This window comes from Lingula anatina, chromosome 1 (assembly GCF_051362555.1).
Source record: "Lingula anatina isolate TDL-2025a chromosome 1, LinAna3.0, whole genome shotgun sequence".
NCBI classification, from domain to species: Eukaryota; Metazoa; Brachiopoda; class Lingulata; order Lingulida; family Lingulidae; genus Lingula; species Lingula anatina.
In genome coordinates, this window is record NC_141767.1 from 65655145 (window position 1) to 65674729 (window position 19585).

General features: G+C 35.1%; 3 protein-coding genes across 5 annotated transcripts; 1 reads left to right on the forward strand and 2 right to left on the reverse strand.

Annotated features, from left to right (window-relative positions):
- Positions 1–1185: 1185 nt before the first annotated feature.
- Positions 1186–3592, reverse strand: LOC106181063 (GPI-N-acetylgalactosamine transferase PGAP4-like). The gene is made up of 2 exons (XM_013565321.2): positions 3422–3592; positions 1186–3228 (listed from the first exon to the last, which is right to left on the reverse strand). Exon 2 carries the CDS (start codon positions 3184–3186, stop codon positions 1999–2001), a length of 1188 nt encoding a protein of 395 aa, XP_013420775.2. The 5' UTR covers positions 3187–3228; positions 3422–3592; the 3' UTR covers positions 1186–1998.
- LOC106181062 (uncharacterized) lies at positions 3537–15915 on the forward strand. Of its 2 annotated transcripts, none has more exons than XM_013565320.2 (32): positions 3537–3701; positions 4032–4137; positions 4437–4505; positions 4721–4935; positions 5147–5199; positions 5372–5571; positions 5867–5983; positions 6550–6625; positions 6852–6937; positions 7177–7236; positions 7441–7559; positions 7973–8115; positions 8309–8489; positions 8795–8887; positions 9184–9310; positions 9491–9570; positions 9707–9818; positions 9949–10041; positions 10444–10512; positions 10651–10720; positions 10872–10945; positions 11224–11348; positions 11600–11715; positions 11886–11995; positions 12185–12332; positions 12586–12761; positions 12980–13059; positions 13258–13324; positions 13742–13912; positions 14063–14251; positions 14476–14661; positions 14844–15915. In XM_013565320.2, the coding sequence occupies exons 2-32, from the start codon at positions 4054–4056 to the stop codon at positions 15111–15113; spliced, it is 3759 nt and encodes a 1252-aa protein (XP_013420774.2). In that variant the 5' UTR covers positions 3537–3701; positions 4032–4053; the 3' UTR covers positions 15114–15915. The 2 variants fall into 2 exon arrangements, with proteins under 2 accessions (XP_013420774.2, XP_086859738.1); XM_087003612.1 differs by having other exon boundaries at positions 3639–3809.
- Positions 15916–16156: 241 nt separating this feature from the next.
- On the reverse strand, positions 16157–19494 carry LOC106181064 (uncharacterized). Of its 2 annotated transcripts, none has more exons than XM_087003659.1 (6): positions 19275–19494; positions 18683–18895; positions 18415–18562; positions 17906–18051; positions 17212–17391; positions 16157–17035 (listed from the first exon to the last, which is right to left on the reverse strand). In XM_087003659.1, exons 2-6 carry the CDS (start codon positions 18867–18869, stop codon positions 16854–16856), a joined length of 843 nt encoding a protein of 280 aa, XP_086859785.1. In that variant the 5' UTR covers positions 18870–18895; positions 19275–19494; the 3' UTR covers positions 16157–16853. The 2 variants fall into 2 exon arrangements, with proteins under 2 accessions (XP_086859785.1, XP_013420778.1); XM_013565324.2 differs by having other exon boundaries at positions 18683–18880; positions 19275–19492.
- Between the last annotated feature and the right edge of the window lie 91 nt (positions 19495–19585).

Sequence of the window (19585 nt, forward strand, 5' to 3'; positions counted from 1 at the left end):
CGTCATTGTGCATATTTCCATACTTAAATGTATTTAGAGAGCGTTAGTTTGGCATTGTTACATGTATCAAATCTACCAACTTCACCACATTCTCCAATTGAGGGTCTTGTTTAATAGAGTATGTATGGGCAGCTCTTAAGAGATAGCTTTAGTTAACTTTAGGCAAAGAATTAGATATCTATGTATCTAATTCCTTGCTTTATGTAATTAACTTAGTTCTCTTTCAGAAACTTGTCAAAGAAGCCAACTTTGCGCTTGTGTACATCCTGTGTAAAAGTAAAGGAAATATTACAAAAAAACTCTTTGACAGAAGCCTTTTTTTGTGTCTTTGGACAGACACAGCTACAAGCACTTGTGCTGTCCCAGTTACAGCCAATAATAAAGTACTCAGCTATGGAAACTACATACACTCAACCAAGAAAGTTCAGAAACGTGAAGTTGTTTTTCAACAATTAAAAACTCTGTAATGTAGTGGGGAAATCTTCAGTGTAATCTTGAAGTAATGATTGGTGGGGGCATTATCCATCAATATACCTGATAAACATTTAACTTAGCTTACATGGTTATTCTATAATTATTCAAAATAACGTTTTTGGTTGAGTGTGGATTACTTAACTTATATATCTTATTCAAGAAAAAACTTACAAACAACTAGGAAAGACTAGAAAGGATTTTATCATAATGGGATCTCTTTTTAACAAGGCTATTAGATATTCTTAGATTGGTTGTGTAAAAGACAAAGGTTGTGATTGCAGGGGGGGGGGGTTTGTCTAAACTTACATTTTATGATTCTATTCTACAGATATATATACACACTTCATCTGTAAATATATATATATATATAGTGAAATTATTTTATTTTTCATTCTATTATGCAGATGTACAGGAACTTTTATTTTTTATTGTACATAATCTACAGATGAAGTGCTTATAAATATATTATACAGTGAATAAAATTATTTTATTATGTACATGTATAGCATTCAGAAAGTGGTTGTGGTTGCAGATGCATTTTGTTGACTGATTAATTTAAACTGTAACACCAAGAACTAGAGACAGTGTCCGACATTGTATTGGCATTAAGAGAAATGGAGAGACATAGAGTGTATATGAATATTCATTAGTGTTAATTGGCCTGAACAGTGCTAAACCCTTGACGTGGAACCAAGTAAAAAAATATTGAAATTGAACAATTTCTTACATTTTTTTTATTTCCCCACAGTTATTTCACTTGAAGGTTCATCCAGGGCACACAATATTAACATGAATTGCCTGGGGTCTTGAATCTGTAAAAGATATTATATGAATAAAGAAATGTTACTGATTATAAAATAGCATTGACTTCTGTGACAAAGGTCAGGTGATTTTTTGTGTGCATGCCCACCATACTCCATTCTCCATATGGTAATTTCACCATTATGATCTGTGGAAGCTGGGAGACTAAGGGACCATTTAGATTGAGAAGAGCCGAGTGCTAGTAAGGCTGAGACCTATATATATGGTGGACCTACATGAAAGGAAGACCGCTAATCCTGTAATGGTCTGTCCACCTCTCACACGCCTCCCTACGTGTCATCCCTGCAGGGGCACAGTAATTAAATCTCAGATCAATTCAACTGGTCGAGGGACAATGCGTGGGGAGGCATGTGAGAAGCAGAGACCATTACAGGATTAGCGGTGTTCCTTTCATGTAGGAATCTCAGCTCGTCTCGATGTGAATGCTCCCTAAATGACTGTCCACTTCTTAAAGCCAAATGTATACCTAAATAAGTCATTGAATAATTACATCAAACTAAACAAAGAAAAAAATTCACAAAATGATTACAGTACTTCCCTTTTACCTGAAATATGCTTTCTGCACACCTGTTTTAGTATGATTAATGCCACTATAAATATATCGACTGTATAATATAAAGAAACCTGTCTTAGAAATTCTTTATTACACAGATATTGCAACAATGTAAAATCAAATACAATAAATTAGCACCACTTCACTGTCTAGACAATAAACGGATCCAATACCTTCAACCTTAGACTAGAGTACAGACCAATATGCTGGAAAAGATTTGGCTCAACATAATATGGTCTTACTTTGGATTTACGCATAAAGTCATCCAAAGCTGTATCCATTGCATATTTATTTTTGCACTCCACCTTACTAAGGAAATTGACAATTTCACGGCCCCCTTTCTGAGGGAATAACATTGCAGGTGTGCAGCAAGTAGGAGCAGGGACTATGTTGTAAAAGTGGTGTGATAGCCTTCTTAGTTCCAACACATTGACCCTTCCAATAGCAATCATACACAGCATAAAATACACGCTAAATATTAGCCACAAGCTATGAGTATTTTTACCAACAATGTGCGGTTTAACCACTTGACAAATCCAAACAGTAACAGCACCGAGGATAAAACCCATAATGAGGAGTTCTGGGATGCGATTGGGTTCTGGGTTAAAATAGCCTAGTAACCTCTCAGGGTGATAAAATTTAACATAAGCTATCTTGTCCTTGTTGAATGATATGCTGTGAGATTTATTATCCATTAATCGGTTCACAATGTCTGGGAAAACTCTACTAAAATCAGGGTGAGGTAGCGCATCATCCTCAATAACAAAAGCAAACTCTGGATGTAAGTTTAAAGTTTTGTTCAGGCAATAGACATAATCCCGCTTTTCCTTTTCAAAAAGGTTCCCTGCCGAAGAACGCTTTTTAACATATGGCTGAAAAACTGTGACATATTTGGATAGATTTTGTGCCTCTTCATATTTGAGAGGGTTGGAATCCACATTGCAGACAGACAGCTCCCAGTGTTGTCCTATCTCCTTCATTTCCTTAACTATTTTCATGAAATGATGCAGACATTGCGTTAAATAGTGAGGTTGGTATTTTTTTGATTTCCTTTTAACAGTGATTATTGTTACTGCGATGTGTGGTCTTGTGATATCGGTATGTTTAGAGTTCTGAGGATTGGTTTCTCCTGAGTTTGTCACTTGCTCTTTAAAATAATATTCTGCTGCTGCCAGCCTCTGAAGATCAAGGTTTTTGAGATGTTCTACTTCTGCTGTGCTTGAGCCTTTGGAAAAGTAAAGTGAGTGCGGCAACTTCCAACACAATAATGGTAAAACAAACAGAAATGTCGCACTGTAAAGCACCAGAAAGCCCGGGAGAAATTTGGGCATTCTCATGTTCTTCTGAACATCAGCATAATGCCTGCATCAGTTTTTAAGCTGAAAGAAAAATAACACGTTTACCAGTACTACATGTATTAAAAAACATTTTTAACTTTCAAGTTTCAGTGGGCTTCTTAAAAGACTAAAATCTTCTGGTAAAAGACAGATACATTGTAGTAATTCTACTGAAATATAAAATAAAATAATTTTTTTTAAATATTTGTCTGCTACATCTAGTTCTAGCACTTACAATGGACGACTATTCATTTTCATCTCGTCCACCGATCCAATCAGGGGTAATCCAATGTGTGCAGGCCGACATATTTCCTTTTTAGATCTCACTGTCAACGAGAGTTTTTTCGAGAGGTCACTTTGACCCCGCCATATTTGTCTCAATGTTTTGACATTCGTGTTCCCTGATTCCAGATAATATAGAGAATTCCAGATGCAGGAATGATAGAGGCAGCTTCATGTCAAAACAAATCAAAACGATGCTCTTCGACCAATTTTGACCTCGACCTAAACTGCAGGTGATTGTTTTACATGGCAACGGCACCAAGTGCTGCATCATCATGTGCATGTACAAAACAAATATTGTACATGTACAGTATGTGTCGCATCACTACTAGTACTACTAGGTACGTTTGTTCGCCACTCCACTCTTCAGCCTGTCGATGTCACTCTTAATGAAAGTCAAAGTGACGTTTTTATACATTACTACAATGTATACTTGAGAGTTTGATAAAACGGTACATTCACAGCATCACAACATGAAAAATACACAAGATTAAAGTACTTAATAAGTGCTGGTGATAGAAAACTTGTACGTTACTTTCTTTACTTTCATATTCTGTTCACAGCTTTTCCTTTTAAAAGACATCTATGTCTTCTGAGGGCGTCCAGGGGGCACCTGTTCCACAGGAGGGTTCCCATGGAGGAACACCAACTTCCAGGTTAACACAGAGGGTAAGATGGGCAGCACTCAGAAGCAATTCACTATCTAGAGTCAAATGTTAATATTCAGTCCCATAGCTGATAAATGTGCTTCATTTCTGCTATTAATATAGTGTGACTGTCTGTGACATGTGATGTCTGTGGTCTAAATCTTAATTGAATCTCAGTAGTTATATTGTCTTAGACATTTTGGTCATTTGAAACTTGATGCTTTATTCTTCATTATGTATCTGTCTAGTAGCCAAGGGTCCAAAAGGTCAAATAATTAGTGTAAGTTTTAACTTTGTGTTGGTTTAAATTTATTCTTTTAGAGTGTTCCTGCAAGTAGGGCAACAAATACGAATTCTGCTTCCAGAAGAGGAGGATCTGCCAAATCACAGGTGAGAAAGAAAAATATGTTCACCAGAAGAAAATATATTTTATAATATATTAAATATATATATTTATGTGGAAAATGAATCTCCTTTGTGGTCCACTATTTCATAAAATATCTTTGAAGTATCTCTACCTATGTCGAAGATTAAAAATGTTGTAAAAATTGTTTGGTTAACCATTATATTAATGTCATTGGGCTGGCTTCCCTATATCTTTTTAGGACACTTTGGCCACTGGGTTATTTGTACGAGAAAGCTTTGGACCAGCAGCTGACTTTGCAATACAAAACCACTTGGAATATCTCCAAGATTATCTTCAGAAAACAAAGCTAGAAGAGAAATTCTCCAGTCTTTGTCACTTGTTGTTCAGTTCCCCTGCCCTTCCCTACAACCCATATCCAGGGTTTTTGAGAAGACTGTCACCAGAAAGTGAGAAGTAAGAAAAAATTTGGATAATGTTACTGATAAGTGTTTTATTGACTGATGGCCGATGCTGAAAAATGTTTGAAACCCTTTTTTTCTTCAAAATATTGAATTTACATATCCATATCTAAAGGATCATAATGAAAATGTTATTGTGACAATGAGCTGGAATATGAGTCATATGAATTTGATTACAGATTAACATTGTTCTTATTTTTTAATAGATTTTACATGTTCAGTCATGGGGTGAATGATGGTTCAATTTCTTCTAACTTAGGTTTGTATTTTTTTTTTTCATAAAACATGCATTCAGTTTGATGGCATTTTTAATAGTTGGTAACATTAATTCTAGAAGTTATGTTTTATTGGAAGTTGGTGTAACGTATAAAATTTAGTTTAAAACAGTGGTTCAATCATACGCGTTTGATTCATTTTTCTTTTCCACTCAGAATCTTCCAGCAGTGCCCCCTCCCCCAGCACCCAGCAGAGCTGTATTCCATACTTAGTGAGAGGTCAGCTACCCCCCTATGTCTGTGGATTGAGAAATCTGGTCACATTGGTGGACACAGACTATGTCCAGACTTACCAGTGGCTACTTGATGATGTCACCCCAGTGCCCAGGACACTGGACATCAGGAAGGGTTATACAGTAAGACTTTTAAGCTTTTAGCTTTTATTCTCTTTAGTCATCTGTTTTTGGATAGGTTTTCTTTTTGATTCAAACTCTGCAGTGCAGAAAACACATGCTGAACCCTTTATTGTTATACATTCTGTACATTCTTTAAGAAACTGTTTAACTGCAGATGCACTACTTTTGAATTGGAGACGTGTTAAACAATAAAGACTATAAGTCAAAAATTATTTTTAACAGCATGTATTCTAAATCTGTTTATATGTTTTACAGGCCTCTCAGGATCTAATAATTTTGAATTCTTGGATTTCAGATGTCAGTGGTAGCAGCCCTGTGTGGACCAGGTATATTTTCTGGCACCTTCGGTATTTCTTCTGCCAAGGTCAAAGTCAGAATTGAATATTTTGTGACTGGAAAAGATATCAATATGGTAAATAGATGTGATTCATCTGTTCATTTTACTATTACATTTTCATTTTACACTCTAAATTTGAAGCAAAAATCCTAACCATTAATGAGTTTTAACTTGATATTTATAGAGAGGTTTTGTATCATAAATATGCAGATTCTTGTGAAAAAAAGAAGGTAAAACAGCAAAATTAGGTTAGTTTTACAAAAGATAGTGTACTATTTAGGGTATTTTGCATTTATTTCTGTGTTATTTGCCCCAAAGCTGCCAATCCCAATTTTTTATATATATTTAAAATACTATGGGTTTCTGTATGGCTGAGATGAAAATCAAATCCCTGTGAGCTTATCTGAGAAATATGGTAACAGAAAAAAATTGTGGACATAATTAAAATAATAAAATCATATCATTGCTTCGAATTGAGCTGGCTTACCTGTAAAGTGGAAAATTTGTGTTTTAGATAAGTTTCTATTACATTAAACTAATGTGCTATTTGGGCAGGGTATTTCCCAAATTTTTGTCCTTTTAATCAACTGTCTAGACTGCGTTAAATTTGTTTCTTTATATGGGATTACTTTTACTTACAGGGTATCGTTGCATTTGCGGAAAGCATTGCAAAAGATCTATGGGGAGCTCATTCTGAGGGTCCTCACATCCTACTGGGTTAGTGCAAACTTTTCACTTAACTATTATGTGCAAAATTCTGAACATCATTGCATAATGATATATTATCTATCATTATAACTTATATATAACACTAACTTTTGAAAGAGGCATGAGCCTACAATAGTTGTTAAAATTTTTTGTGTCTTACAAAAGGTGGCTGATTATTGCTTTACAATATTACTATTTTCAATTTTTTAGCAAAAAGGTTTTCTATTTATGTCAGGTATCAATGTCCCAGTGCAGGATAAGAACTCACAAGATACCTGGACAGAGAAATTGTGGACTGTGAAAAGAATGCAGAACTATTCGGTAAGGCTTCATCATCTACAGGTATACACTTCTTTACTTTTATATTATATTATATTAAATGCGTAGCTTTATATATTTTGTCCAGAAAATAATTTTCATCAAAGGTATGGCATATTTACCCATTTATTTTAAGGTTTAGATTTTACTAGTAAATCCATTTTATATGAGTAAGGGATGTCCATTATTATATTATTTAGGGATTCTGTGACTGTATGAACTTGCTTGTTTAATATTCTTAGGATGAGTTCCTTGAAGCTGTCAAAGCATGTACTAAGGCCGAGAAGTGTCCTGTTGCTGAGGTATGACCTTTGAAACTGTAATGATAATTCTGCAACAAATGGTATGATCACCATTTTGAGTAGAAAAGCGGGGAGTGTGAAAAAAGACTAACTTTAATGTAAAAAATTTTAATGTGAAATGCCTAGAAAGAAAGAATTCTTATGCACTGAATATGTATTTAAGATTCTCGTATTCATAAAGTGCCATGTCTTTGTTGCTTTCAGTTTGCTTTTAAAGTTGACCCCTACACTCACATCTACAACAGGGGAGAAAAACAGTATGTGCTGAATTTCCTGGAGGAGACGCAGTCTGGAGCAGTCAGTCCAGGAGACACACCTGGCAGGTAAACTATGGCCTCATTCACAACCAAAGCTTGAAAGCTTACTGCATAATCCATGTGGGGAATCTTTTCAGTGTCTATTAAGGGATTCTGCAGCAAGCTTTCAAGTGGGTCATCTGTATTTGATCCATGAATATGTTAGTCCGCAGATCAACTTGTTTTGAATGTGACCTATATATCTATGTGGGAGAAGAGAGGGCAAACTGAAGGTCAGCCATAGTGAAGTTGTGCACTTGACACAGTGTAGGTACAGGACAAAATACCTCATTATCTTTACCAAATAAAGAATGTATCACCAGTAAATTTGGTAAAATGAATACTTTACAAATAGTTCACATATGTATACATGTATATAATTCAGGTAAAAATCCGGTGCAGGACTTTCGAAAGTTTAACCATATTTTGTTTTTGGATAGGTTAACCAGTTTTACAGCTCTGCCACTGCTAACCTTGCATGATGGCATTTTCATCAGTTATTCCAAAGCTGAATTTTATATGCTCTCCCACATGCCTGCCTTAGCTGACTTGGAAGGGGATTGGGACAGGCCTGATGTTAGAGGTGTGTATTTGATATTGTAGCAACACATCAGTATTTGACCCTGTAGAATAATGTGCTTTATGTGTGAGGCTATGGAATTTTAGTTATATATATTTTTTATTGCTTGGTAGCATAAACATTAAAGTTTGATTAAAACCATGAGTAATTGAAGTGAATTGCATTTTGATGTACCACATCAAGTATTGGCTTTCAGCTTCTCTGCAAAGTGTACAAAAATCTCAGCAAGAAATCTCAAAGAACAAAAGGCGTGGTTGGAGAGCCATATTCAGCACAGTGAAGGCAGAGAAAGTTAAGACGGATGGCTTCAAGGATATGCAGACTGATGAGGAAAAAAAGTTAGGGCCATTTGGCTGGCAGTTTGTAGCACCTATCAAGTATGATATTGGTTTTACATTTTCCTTTATTATTATTCCAGCAGTTATGATGGGAGCAATTTAAATGACATGTAACTTAACTACATGTATGCTTGATCTGTTCATTTTAAGATAAAAGAATATTAATTTTAATATCAGTTTCTGAAATAGAATTATTTCCATGTTAAGTTGTACTTGCAATTTGTAACATTTATATTTTAAGACCAGGTGATACTGTAGAAACTGCATTGTCACAGTGTATTTTGTAACTTGACTAAATTCATCAGTATATTAAAAACTTAACTTTAAATTTAACTTTCTTGTAGGTCCTACTGGGAGAGGAAGATAGCCAGGATGCACCTTGAGGCAGAAGTATTTGACTGTGCCTATTACATTGTTTTATTAACGCTCATTGAAAGGTATTTGCTATGGGTCGGTGGCCTTTATCAATTGAATAAAGTTGAAAGGTATACATTTGGGAAATTTCGCTGTATGTTATTGGCAGTTTTAATGCATTTAAATTAGAAGTTTAATATAGTGTTCCTGTTCTAAATCAGTCCACCCTCTCTCTCTCTCTCTCTCTCTCTCTCTCTCTCTCTCTCTCTCTCTCTCTCTCTCTCTCTCTCTCTCTCTCTCTCTCACACACACACACACACACACACACACACACACACATCAAATGTGGCCTTGTAGCTTTTCCTTTTCTTCACTGCAGTGATGTGTACCCAACCCAAGAGCTTCACAGAGAGGTGAACAACTTGATGCACTGCACAGCAGCCAAGTTACATGCTCTGATGGAGGTAAACAGAGCTGTCATAGACTTGATACAGTGCTTCCAGGGGGTAAGGACGGTTAGCTAGACATTTCAGTACTTTTTTAACCAACTTTTCACTATTGCAAAAGAGGCAACCGGTATATCATTATTAATTCGAAGAAATTTCAAGGCAAAGGATTTTATGCAAAGATTTTGGATGGAAAAGTATATTCAGTTGATTTACAAAATTACGCATTTATGTTTTCAGTATGTGGAGGCCACACTAGTTGACACCATGTTTATGAAATACAGGAATGATGTCATCAATCTTTTGGCTGGAAGTGAACTGTAAGTTTATGCGCACTAAACTCAAGTAAAAGGAGCATTAGTAATGTGTAATAGTAATTATTCTCCTACATAGATGGTAACTGTTTTCCAAGAAAAGGCTATTGGTTTGATTATGTAATCTTTGGTATTTTTTTAGGCAAGAAAGAAGCAGTGCAATGCATGCTGCCAGCAGGCGACTGACATCTTGGCTAGATAAAGTTACCTACATGGATGGAAGGCAGACACTTAGGGTGTCTCTGAAACCCAAGGTATGAAAAGCATGTTTTACTTACTTCTTGGTTTTTTTAATGCAGATATGTATCCGAATTAAATGCAGTGCTTTTAACATACCTTTTGTCACACAGATTTGATGATTTTCCACATGTTATTACTTTTCAGAGTATTGAAATGTTGCAGGCAGTAAACCAGTACTGTATTCCTTTACTACTGATAATGACTGAGGATGCATTACATTGGTGTCCACAAATAAAGGTACATGCAATTTTACCTCTTTGTAATTTGACAAATAGTATATCTTGCCTAGGTTTCTTTTTCATGCACACATATGAAAAATATGTAGAGTTTAATTATCTGGTCGAATACAAATACAAGATCTTCATAGGTTTATTAACATGTTTGAATTATATTAAATTATATTAAATTTGTCAATTTGTTATAAAGCATTATTAGTTAGTAGTAAATTTGTATATTCCAGATAAACGGCTTTTATAGTGATAAATCCTTTTATGTAGTGTCACATTCAGCTGTACATTTGTGATGACTTAACGTTGATGCAAGATCGTGTTGTCACAGTCAATTAATAAAAATTGGTTTTCCATTAGCTTCACATATTTTCATGGAATAATCTTACTATACTGAATTATATAATTTTAGAAATGTATTACATCAATAAAGGAGAAGTATCCCGAGGAAGCCTGTGTTGATAAGGCTGCTAAGGAACCTGTAAGTTATACAGTTGATTGATTTTGTTTTGTGAAAATTGTTATTTTTTTAATAACATGTTGTTGACTCGGATGTAACATGAGATTTGTAGGTGACTTCATTTTTGACAAATCATCAAGCTGTTAGCAATGTTTCCAGAGTGTGCCAGAAGCAGAGCAGTATGTCCATGGTTCAGAGATTGAGGGAATTATACAACATGACTTATCAGGTAAACCTTTTGACATAATTTGAAGAATTTTATTTTCCAAAGACCCATCTCGTACTCTACATGTTTATTCCTTAGATACGTAAAGCCTGTAAATAGATAATTTTTCATTAAAATGGTCTCCAATGTTGATGTGTCTTTGTTGTTATTTTAGGAATAGATGTTACTTCAGTTGGACAAGGAAGCATGGTGCCTTCAGCCATAGCTGGAGATTCTGTCTTGTTGAAGGTACATATAACTATAATGGATAGTTCTGCAGTTGTCTTAAGCTCCCAAAATATAACACTTTGTCATGTATCTGTGCTAGCTTAATATGGAGCTTATTAAGACTTTTGAATGTCATCAGTTCAGAATAGTTAGTTATCCATTTTACATTTCTTCCATGCAGTATACAGGATTTGCCAAAGACATCAGTGAAAAACACGAAATATAAATTGACTGATATTTTGCTAGTTCAGGCCCTCTGCCACCCAAGCTGATATTGGTACAAATCTATTTTGTTTCAGTATGTGTCTGATACTCATTTAGATGAAACATGGCAGGAGTTTTTACTAGACTTGTTGTCAGGTGGCAGTCTTCCCCCCAATCCCTATCCAAGACTACTCACAAAGCTCACTGAAGCTGCAAACAGGTACAAATAGGAACTCTCAACAAACAATTTCGTAACAGTTATATCCAACATTAACAATATTGCTATGCTAAAGATGAATGTAAAAACTTAATTGTGATTCAAAAATAAGAATGTTACAACCATTACCATTTATTACCAATAAATCATATATTGGGTAGAACAAAGTTGAGATTTAATTGTCAGTATCACATAAACCAAATGAAGTGAATATAATCTGGTGGTCATTTGCTTTGTGTAAAAATATTTTTAAGAATGGATGTCCAGTATATGACTCCACACAGGGTCACTGAAGAGGTGTGCCATGGAAGAGAACAGTTGGATGAACCTGATGGCTATATTTTTACCATACCAGGGACTCAGATATACGGTAGGTAATGTTTCTGCTGCACCACTACTTATTTTTATCTCCTAGCATTAATTTGATAATTCAAATATGGTAGAGGTGTTTGGTACAATACAATAGAATGGATAGATTATTTAAACATTTTCCTGGTAGTTCATTTGCCAGAATTGTGTTATATTACTTGTATGTTGTAGGCACTGAGGGATGTTTGGGGGTTTTAGACTGGGACAGTTTCTCCCAAGTTATCCCAGTGGGACAGGAATTGCTCATGCATAAGTACCCTCACAGGAAGGGTCCTTACCGAGTGAGTTGTAAACTTTAAGATATATAGTTTAATTGGATTGTCTGCTGCAATAGTTATTTTCCAAAAATATCTATATTGAAGAAATGTCTTTAAATGTTTGGTATCTAATTTAAAGCTGCATTTGTTAATATTTATCTTGAAATATATATAAAGTATGACAGGTGGGTGTGTCTTATTTCTCCTCCACAGCTGGCAGTGTGTCCTGCTATAAGTGGTGATACTTTCCTGTATGGTAAGATGTCACCATATCTCCATAGTGTGTGCTTACATGAATACTGTTTCATCAGAGGTCCACGGAAGACTGCCCGAAAAGCTTTGGAGTGGTTTGCTGATATTGGTAAGTCATGCGCATGATGTTTTGTAAGGTATGCTGAAAATAATCCAGAAAATTTTACAAAAAGCAGGTTTTAGTGTATTGCATAGGTTCCAAACTGAGCTCGTTTAAAGGGCTGCTTAGTAAAAAGGGTTGCTTACTTTCATCTTAATATGAAACAAGTTCTTGTATTTTAATTGAATGAGAATTGCTCTGAGCAATAGGTACCTTTTATGATGGCCAGTTTAACTATTAGTACTGTGTGGCTGTGTTATAGTGTACCATCACTTGGCACAGCTGTATGAGGAAGGCACCATGGTGTTGTATGGTGTATATATGGGGACTGCTTCAAGAAACAACCGCTGGACACTAGAGGGAGCTCTCAACAAGAGGAAACAGTTTGAAACAGAACTCATCAGACACCTGGCAGCAAAGGAACCTGTATATCTTAAGGTCTGGTAGCTATGCTATGTAAACTATGTTTAAGAGGTGTTATAGCTTGATTTGACTTTTTTTCAACAGAGCAAATAACTTTGAGTAATACTGTACTCTGAAAGTATGGATATGATTTTTAGTGCTTGCATACAGTGACCTCATGTTTCTGCTGGTATTGCAGTGAATTTCAGTGAATAACAAATTTATATTTGGAGAATTATTTATCATTATTGTAGGCATATGTGGCTGTGGAGTGGAGATACATTCCTGTCATCAAACATTTCATGTTGCAATTTATAAGTGAGGATGAAAATGAGTAAGTTTTCATGCAGAAGTGTCCTCTATTTGAATACTTTTTTATGGGCACAAATTTAAATCTTCAATGGAAAATGTTGTATATTCCTTATTGCAGAAAAAATGTTAGACAATGTAAAACTGTATGAAAATAGTTTAATCATGTACAGATAGAAAGTGCAAAGGAACCTTACAAAGTTCAATGTTTCTCTGTTTTCAGGTATGAAATGTTCTACTGTCATACTCCTATACACATCCACCAGAGTGTCTTTATGGACAAGGAAAAGGTAATAAACCTTGGGCACTGTAAGTTTATACATTTTCAGTGAATGCCTAAGGTAATGTGCAGTACCTTTTTCTATGTTCATTTGGTTGCAAGTTGTTCATTCAGCTAAAAAGAGTAATTCACATTTATGTGTAACAGTTACTGTAGGAAAATAACATGCATGTGTGAATGTTGTAACTGCATCAGATCTGGATATCCTCGTTGATTAAACAATAAGAAGAAAATAGCTGTAGATAAAGAATGTAACTCTCTTGTATATCTGTTATTTATTTATTTTTTTATCTATTTATTTATTTATTTACTTTGTAGGGGGGGGTGCTCATGTAAATATGCAGTACATGTATATTTCTTGACAGAACTCTTTAAATTATCTGAAAATGTCAGAATTAACAATTGTTGAAGCACTCCTCTCTTCCAGGCCAGTTTTTACTACCAACGCTGTGACCCTCTGTCTGATGAGGACCCATACTCCCCAGGGAACAGCCTGCAGGTACTGGGCTACATTGACCAGAGAATTCTGGAGGCAAGAAAAGAAGCAGACTGGGTCAGTGTCCAGAAGTGGATACTGCAAAAGTCAATAGTCACTAAGGTCAGTTATATGCCATGTCCTGTTAGCATATTTTTTATTGGTAATTGATGCGCTTTAGGAACAGTGTCAATTTATGGTTGTTCTTTGCATTTTTTGTTCCATGGAGTTTTTGGTGTATACTTTATACTAAATCTTTTTCATTTATTGCAGAAGTCAGATCAGATTGGTGAAAGTTGGTATTTATTCCACAGCATTTCTGGAAGGTTGGAGTACCTCCGCACCCTGATCCAGTCTTTGACTGACTTAGTTAACTATGGCTTAGAGAAGGAGAAGAGTCCACTGAGGGTCAGCAGGCAAGTGGACAGAAGTCGAGCCACGCTGTCCAGTCAGGTGGTACAGGTAAGTGCAGTAACTCTCTAAAATGTAGCTGTACCCTTGTGTGTGCAGTGATTTGAGGCTGGTGGTCACTTGTTATTTAACTCTTGAAATATATGTTATGTTTCATTCACAGAGTTCTATCTTACTTTTTGATTATGTTTACATAACCTTAACCCTTATATAGTTGGTAAATTCCTTTATTCCTGTGGACCTGTTAGTAATGTGATATGATTCCTCTACTCCAGAGTCCTGTTGACCAGTCAGTAATGTGTAGGATGGTGACAGCTTTCAGGCAGAAGTTTCGCCAGGTAGTGACCAGTAGGGTGGCCCTTGCTGCCGCATCTCTGTTGGACTTTGACCTGGTCAAGCTGGACCAGTGCATGGAACTGGACACTACAACTAACCTCTGGGTGCCACACAGTCATGAACAGGTAACTGGAAAATGGGACTATGGAACCTTTACTTTCCATTATTTTCACATTTTGCATAATGTTGACTTTATCAGTACATGTATTTTCATCTGTCACATAATTTGTTGTATTTCAACCCATGTTTTATTTTCATACGCTAATTTTCAGTTTCTATGATTCATTTATTTAAAATTATATTTCAGGTAATTGCCACATTTGAAGAAGTATCTCTACATCTTCTATACCTTCAAGATTTAGCAGCTTTCAGTTTTTATCAGTCCAACCTGCTTGCACAAGCAACTATGCAAAGTGTTGAAAGAAAGGCAGAACAGAGGCCAGAGAGTGTATATTCCCAAGATATGAGAAGTCACAGTAACTACATAATGAAACCAGCAGCTTATGTAGACAACACAGACCAAAGTGATCACCTGTTGAGGCCAGTGACTCATACTGATAATACAACAGAGTGGTGATTTAACCACATTAAATACATGACAGTGTTAAATTAAATTAAATCTTTTTATGCTGGTTTTTCATAGCTGAAGAAAAATCTGTGATATATTTTGTCTGTGATAATAAAATGCCCATTAATATGGCTTTGTCAACAAAGGACAGTGTATTTTATTATTGTAGATGACATACACGTACCCTTGTTACAGCACAACCAATGTCATTATTGCAGTGTAATGTTGCATTGCCCTCAGACTAATAGCTTCATTATGTAATTGCTGGACTGTCATCAGGACCATCTATCTGTATTCTCCTCAAGGTTTTAAGCTCTGTAAATGTATCTGGGGGACTTTCATAAATCTTGTCACTTGTTGTTTTTTTTATTGTGATTCAATCATTCCTTCATATCATAAATGATATATAGCCTTAAAAAGCTGTACTATGAAAGTTCCATTTTCCCCCCTGTAAACTATTTCATCTGAAAAGAGCTGATGCAAAAAGAGAGGAAGTTTTGCTGTGGAATGGCCCTATACACTATTATTAGTATTAAGAGAAGGAGAGTGGATAGTCAAAGGGGCGTGTCCTGTGAGCATACGTACTAACTGCTGTCATAGAAGTAGAGGACAACTGTGGAGATCCCAACAGTACATATGTTCAGTGTACATCAGTGTAAAAGCTTTTTCAGTGGTGTAAGTTTTGCAGAAGATTCTTCATTTTAAATGTTATTATATTCAGCAAAATGTTGGGGTTTTATTTTTGAATGGTTTTCATTTGTTGAATTTGAATACAAACAGTGACCTTAAAATAAAGCATTATTTCAATGTATTTCTGAGTGGTAAATTCTTTGCAAGTTGATTTGTTTGTATAGTTTCCTAATTTAATACCAATTCACTAATTGTTTCATGTTAAATCTAAATAAATGTGCTATAAAGATGAAATCAGCTTCTACCAGGTGTATATTTTCATTGTCCAGATATAAATATTTGAAAGGAATTGATATTTTTAAAGTTGGTCCAAAAATTGGTGCTAAATGTTTCTAAAAATTGGCTCACAACTAGAACTAAAATTATACAAATCTTTACTTTCTTTATTTTGAAGCAGTGGTATAAACAACATGCATCTTTGATATAACATTTAACATTTTACTAAGAATATATGGAATAAATATGAAAATAATTCTAACTATGGAAAAGATGTTATTACAAAATACGAACTTTAGACTGTAAAGACAGTTTCTTGGAATGCTTCCCCCACCACCATATATTTTTAGACTGGAAATTGGGATTTGTATTCAGTTAAATTCATAATCTCTTAAATGTCCTTAATTGTAAGATAAAAATGTGTTAAAACATTACTCAAGTTACTCAAAGCACTGGCAAACTTCTAGCAAAAGTCTGCTCACAGCTACAGCTACATTAATAAAGGAAGAATGAATCTTGATGATAAAATGATTTTCTTAACCTTCTATATGACAATTTCACTAGATCTATAACAATTTTTCTTTGGATCTTTTCTGCTGTTTCTCATCAAAATAACCTGATGGCAAACATCCTTCTCATAGATTTTACCAAATTCCCTTGCACCATATGATATGTTTAAAGAACATAAAAGACCCTTGGATATATAAGTTTTGCCATATATATGTGTGTGCGTATCATACATTTAAAAACAGAAATTGTACCAAACATAGATCTCATACTAAACAAGCAGCAACTGCAGTACACATGTAGTTACACAGTTTGTCATTGAAATTAATAAAATTATTAATAGTAAGGTGTGTCTATGGAAAGCTTTTCCACATCCTTTAGTAATTCTCGCTCAAAGTTGTACAAGGATGTATCTATGGGAACAAACTTAATGATGTCCAGTTCTTGTAGTTTGGGCTGCCACCTTGGGTCTTCATGCATAGTTAACATTACCTCTGCTATCCTGCTTTTTAACTCCTCTGTAATAGAAGCAAAATACAAGACAATACTGATCTCTGTATAAAATTGTGTGTAACCGAAGAATGAAAACACTCACTGGGAATCAATAGGACAACATATGACTGTTAAAGTATATACGAGTCCATGGAGCTAAGAAAAAGACTGACACCACATCAGAGGTATTCAGTTACCATACCTGGCAACCTTGCATTGACCACCATTGGATACACAGACATTGGACCCCAGGTTGTCAAGATGTGAATGGAACTCCGTAGCTCAGGGTTTTTCTTGAGGAAAGCTCGTAAGCAGTTGGAATCTATAGCTGCCACATCAACCACACGATCCAATACCATGCGAATGGAGTTCAGGTGGGATCCTAAGGGGAGTAATTTATGAATACCATATTGTTTAAATGTTCCAGCAGTGCATTCAGGAATAGATTTTCTCATCTGTTGTATTCTGTATGTTATATTGGCATTGTGTGTGTGCATGTGTGCATGTGTGCATATATATATACACTTCTGGGAACAGCCTTGCCATCTTGTTTGCAAGTTTGCTATTATGATTGTCATAACCTACCGACTCAACCTTTTCCATTTGCCCTGTTTGAGCTTATCTACGGGGAACTGAAAAAAACGAACACTTTTTCTGGCTTCTTCTGTGACTACGCCCAAAGGCGAAGCAGAAAACCGTGTTGACAGCTGTAGTCACTGTTGATAAGACTGCCAAAACATCGTGCCATATTTAACATGTCCCCAGGAGTGATGAAATTTTGTGGAATCCCGCAAACTTCAGTTCTAACTTCTGTGCCCATAAGTGTCTGACATTTTCCAACATGCTTTAATTTGTGCATAATTTCTACTTTCTGTTGTAAATCACACTTAATTTACCTGAACAAAATGTGCTAGCAAAAAAACTTGTATTTGTGCCCATCTTCTTCAGTTGTGATAATACTATGAAGTTTCCACTAAGTGATTCTGAGTCACTATAGCCTAATCTGCGGCCTTTCAGGTCATGGAATTCCTTTATACTGGACCTAAAAAAAAAAAAAAAAAAAAAAAATATATATATATATATATATATATATATATATAATTAATTAGTTTAACATTACAATAAATATCTCATTAGCAGCTCTGTATCTAAAGCCATTATGTAGAATTTTTTTCCAAACTCAGCAATGCTTTGTTGGTGCATAATAAGTATAAACAACTTCTTACAATTTATATTATCATATTGCAACCTCTACTGAATTACAATCATTATTATTATTATTATTATTATTATTATTATTATAATTTGTAATGCATTATACTAAATCACTAGACAGTGGTGTATCTGATTATCATTAACAATTTATTACTAAATGGTTCTGTATATATTCCATTTGAAAGCATACTTGTTATCAGAATGTATAATGACATCTGAGAAGTAAACTGGTCTGTTTTCTCCCTTGGGATGTACAAATACTGGGGCCACTGGAATATGCTCTATGTATTTGTTCTTACGATCTTGAAGACGGAGAAAAGATGGACTGCATATAAATCCTATAACAAAATTAAAAGTTTAGTAATAAACAAACAAACATAATAAATAATTCAATTTTTAACTTATTTTATTGACAATATCCTACATATGATCAAATGTGCTAATAATAAGAGACATACCAACATCTGCCTCATCTTTGGTAAAAGGATCTGTCCTACTCCGAGGTGGTCCACTCCAGCGAGATTCATAAATTAGATATGCCTCCCTTTCCAGCTTCTCCTCCAGGTATTGCATGATAGTTTCAAACACTTCAACAGGGACATTGGGGGACAGGTATGTGATCATTCTCAGGCTTTTTGCTTCCATTTTATTTGTCCCTGTTGTTGATACAACTAGATTATTATTATTATTATTATTGTTATTATTATTATTATACAGATATGGTGCAAGTATCTTACAAAGGGTAAATGTATCTCAAAGAATTACATGGAAAATTGTACATAAAAGGAGATAGGCCTATTATTTCTTAAAATCAAAATGCTATGGGCAGATGTTTAATGATTGGGTCTCTAAAGCTGAACCTCTAGCATGTTTGCAAAAAAAAAAAAAAAAAAAAAAAAAAAAAGGAAATATATTTGTTAACATGTAAACCTATTCAAGTCACAGCTTACACTGTTCTTAGACTTAGACCATCAGTTTAAAGGGGTAGCATAAATTCGGGAGAGGCCTGAGCACTCCAAAGTTAACGTTATTCCATAATTCATACTGTACCTGAACTCTCGCTTCAGCAATCAAAATATTAACTTGACTAATCCTCCGAGCACCGTGTATAAAGTGTCGCGTGTCCCTGTGGAAAGCAAACTATTATTGCTGTAACCACCAGTTACGTTCCTTACTCCTGAGATTCCTCTGTAATATTACATCCCTCGATCATGCCTCGATCAGCTGCTCAACACACAATTACTGGTAGTAGCATCGGAGTCTATTTACGGTCACTTTCAAAGACTGTTTAGGGTGTTACAAAGTAATGAATGATGTACTAATAAAACACGCATGTGATAAACGTTATATCATTTTATGGA

Bases quoted from the DNA above. Each gene is read 5' to 3' on its own strand.
- LOC106181063 (XM_013565321.2), bottom strand. From the start codon at position 3,186: ATGAGAATGCCCAAATTTCTCCCGGGCTTTCTGGTGCTTTACAGTGCG.
- LOC106181064 (XM_087003659.1), bottom strand. From the start codon at position 18,869: ATGGAAGCAAAAAGCCTGAGAATGATCACATACCTGTCCCCCAATGTC. The intron at 18,052-18,414 runs GTATGCTTTCAA...TTTTTTTTTTAG, and splicing joins ATTATACATTCTGATAACAA to GTCCAGTATAAAGGAATTCC. The intron at 17,392-17,905 runs GTAAATTAAGTG...TACTCCCCTTAG, and splicing joins TGCTAGCACATTTTGTTCAG to GATCCCACCTGAACTCCATT.
- LOC106181062 (XM_013565320.2), top strand. From the start codon at position 4,054: ATGTCTTCTGAGGGCGTCCAGGGGGCACCTGTTCCACAGGAGGGTTCC. The intron at 7,560-7,972 runs GTAAACTATGGC...GTTTTTGGATAG, and splicing joins CCAGGAGACACACCTGGCAG to GTTAACCAGTTTTACAGCTC. The intron at 13,913-14,062 runs GTCAGTTATATG...CATTTATTGCAG, and splicing joins AAAAGTCAATAGTCACTAAG to AAGTCAGATCAGATTGGTGA.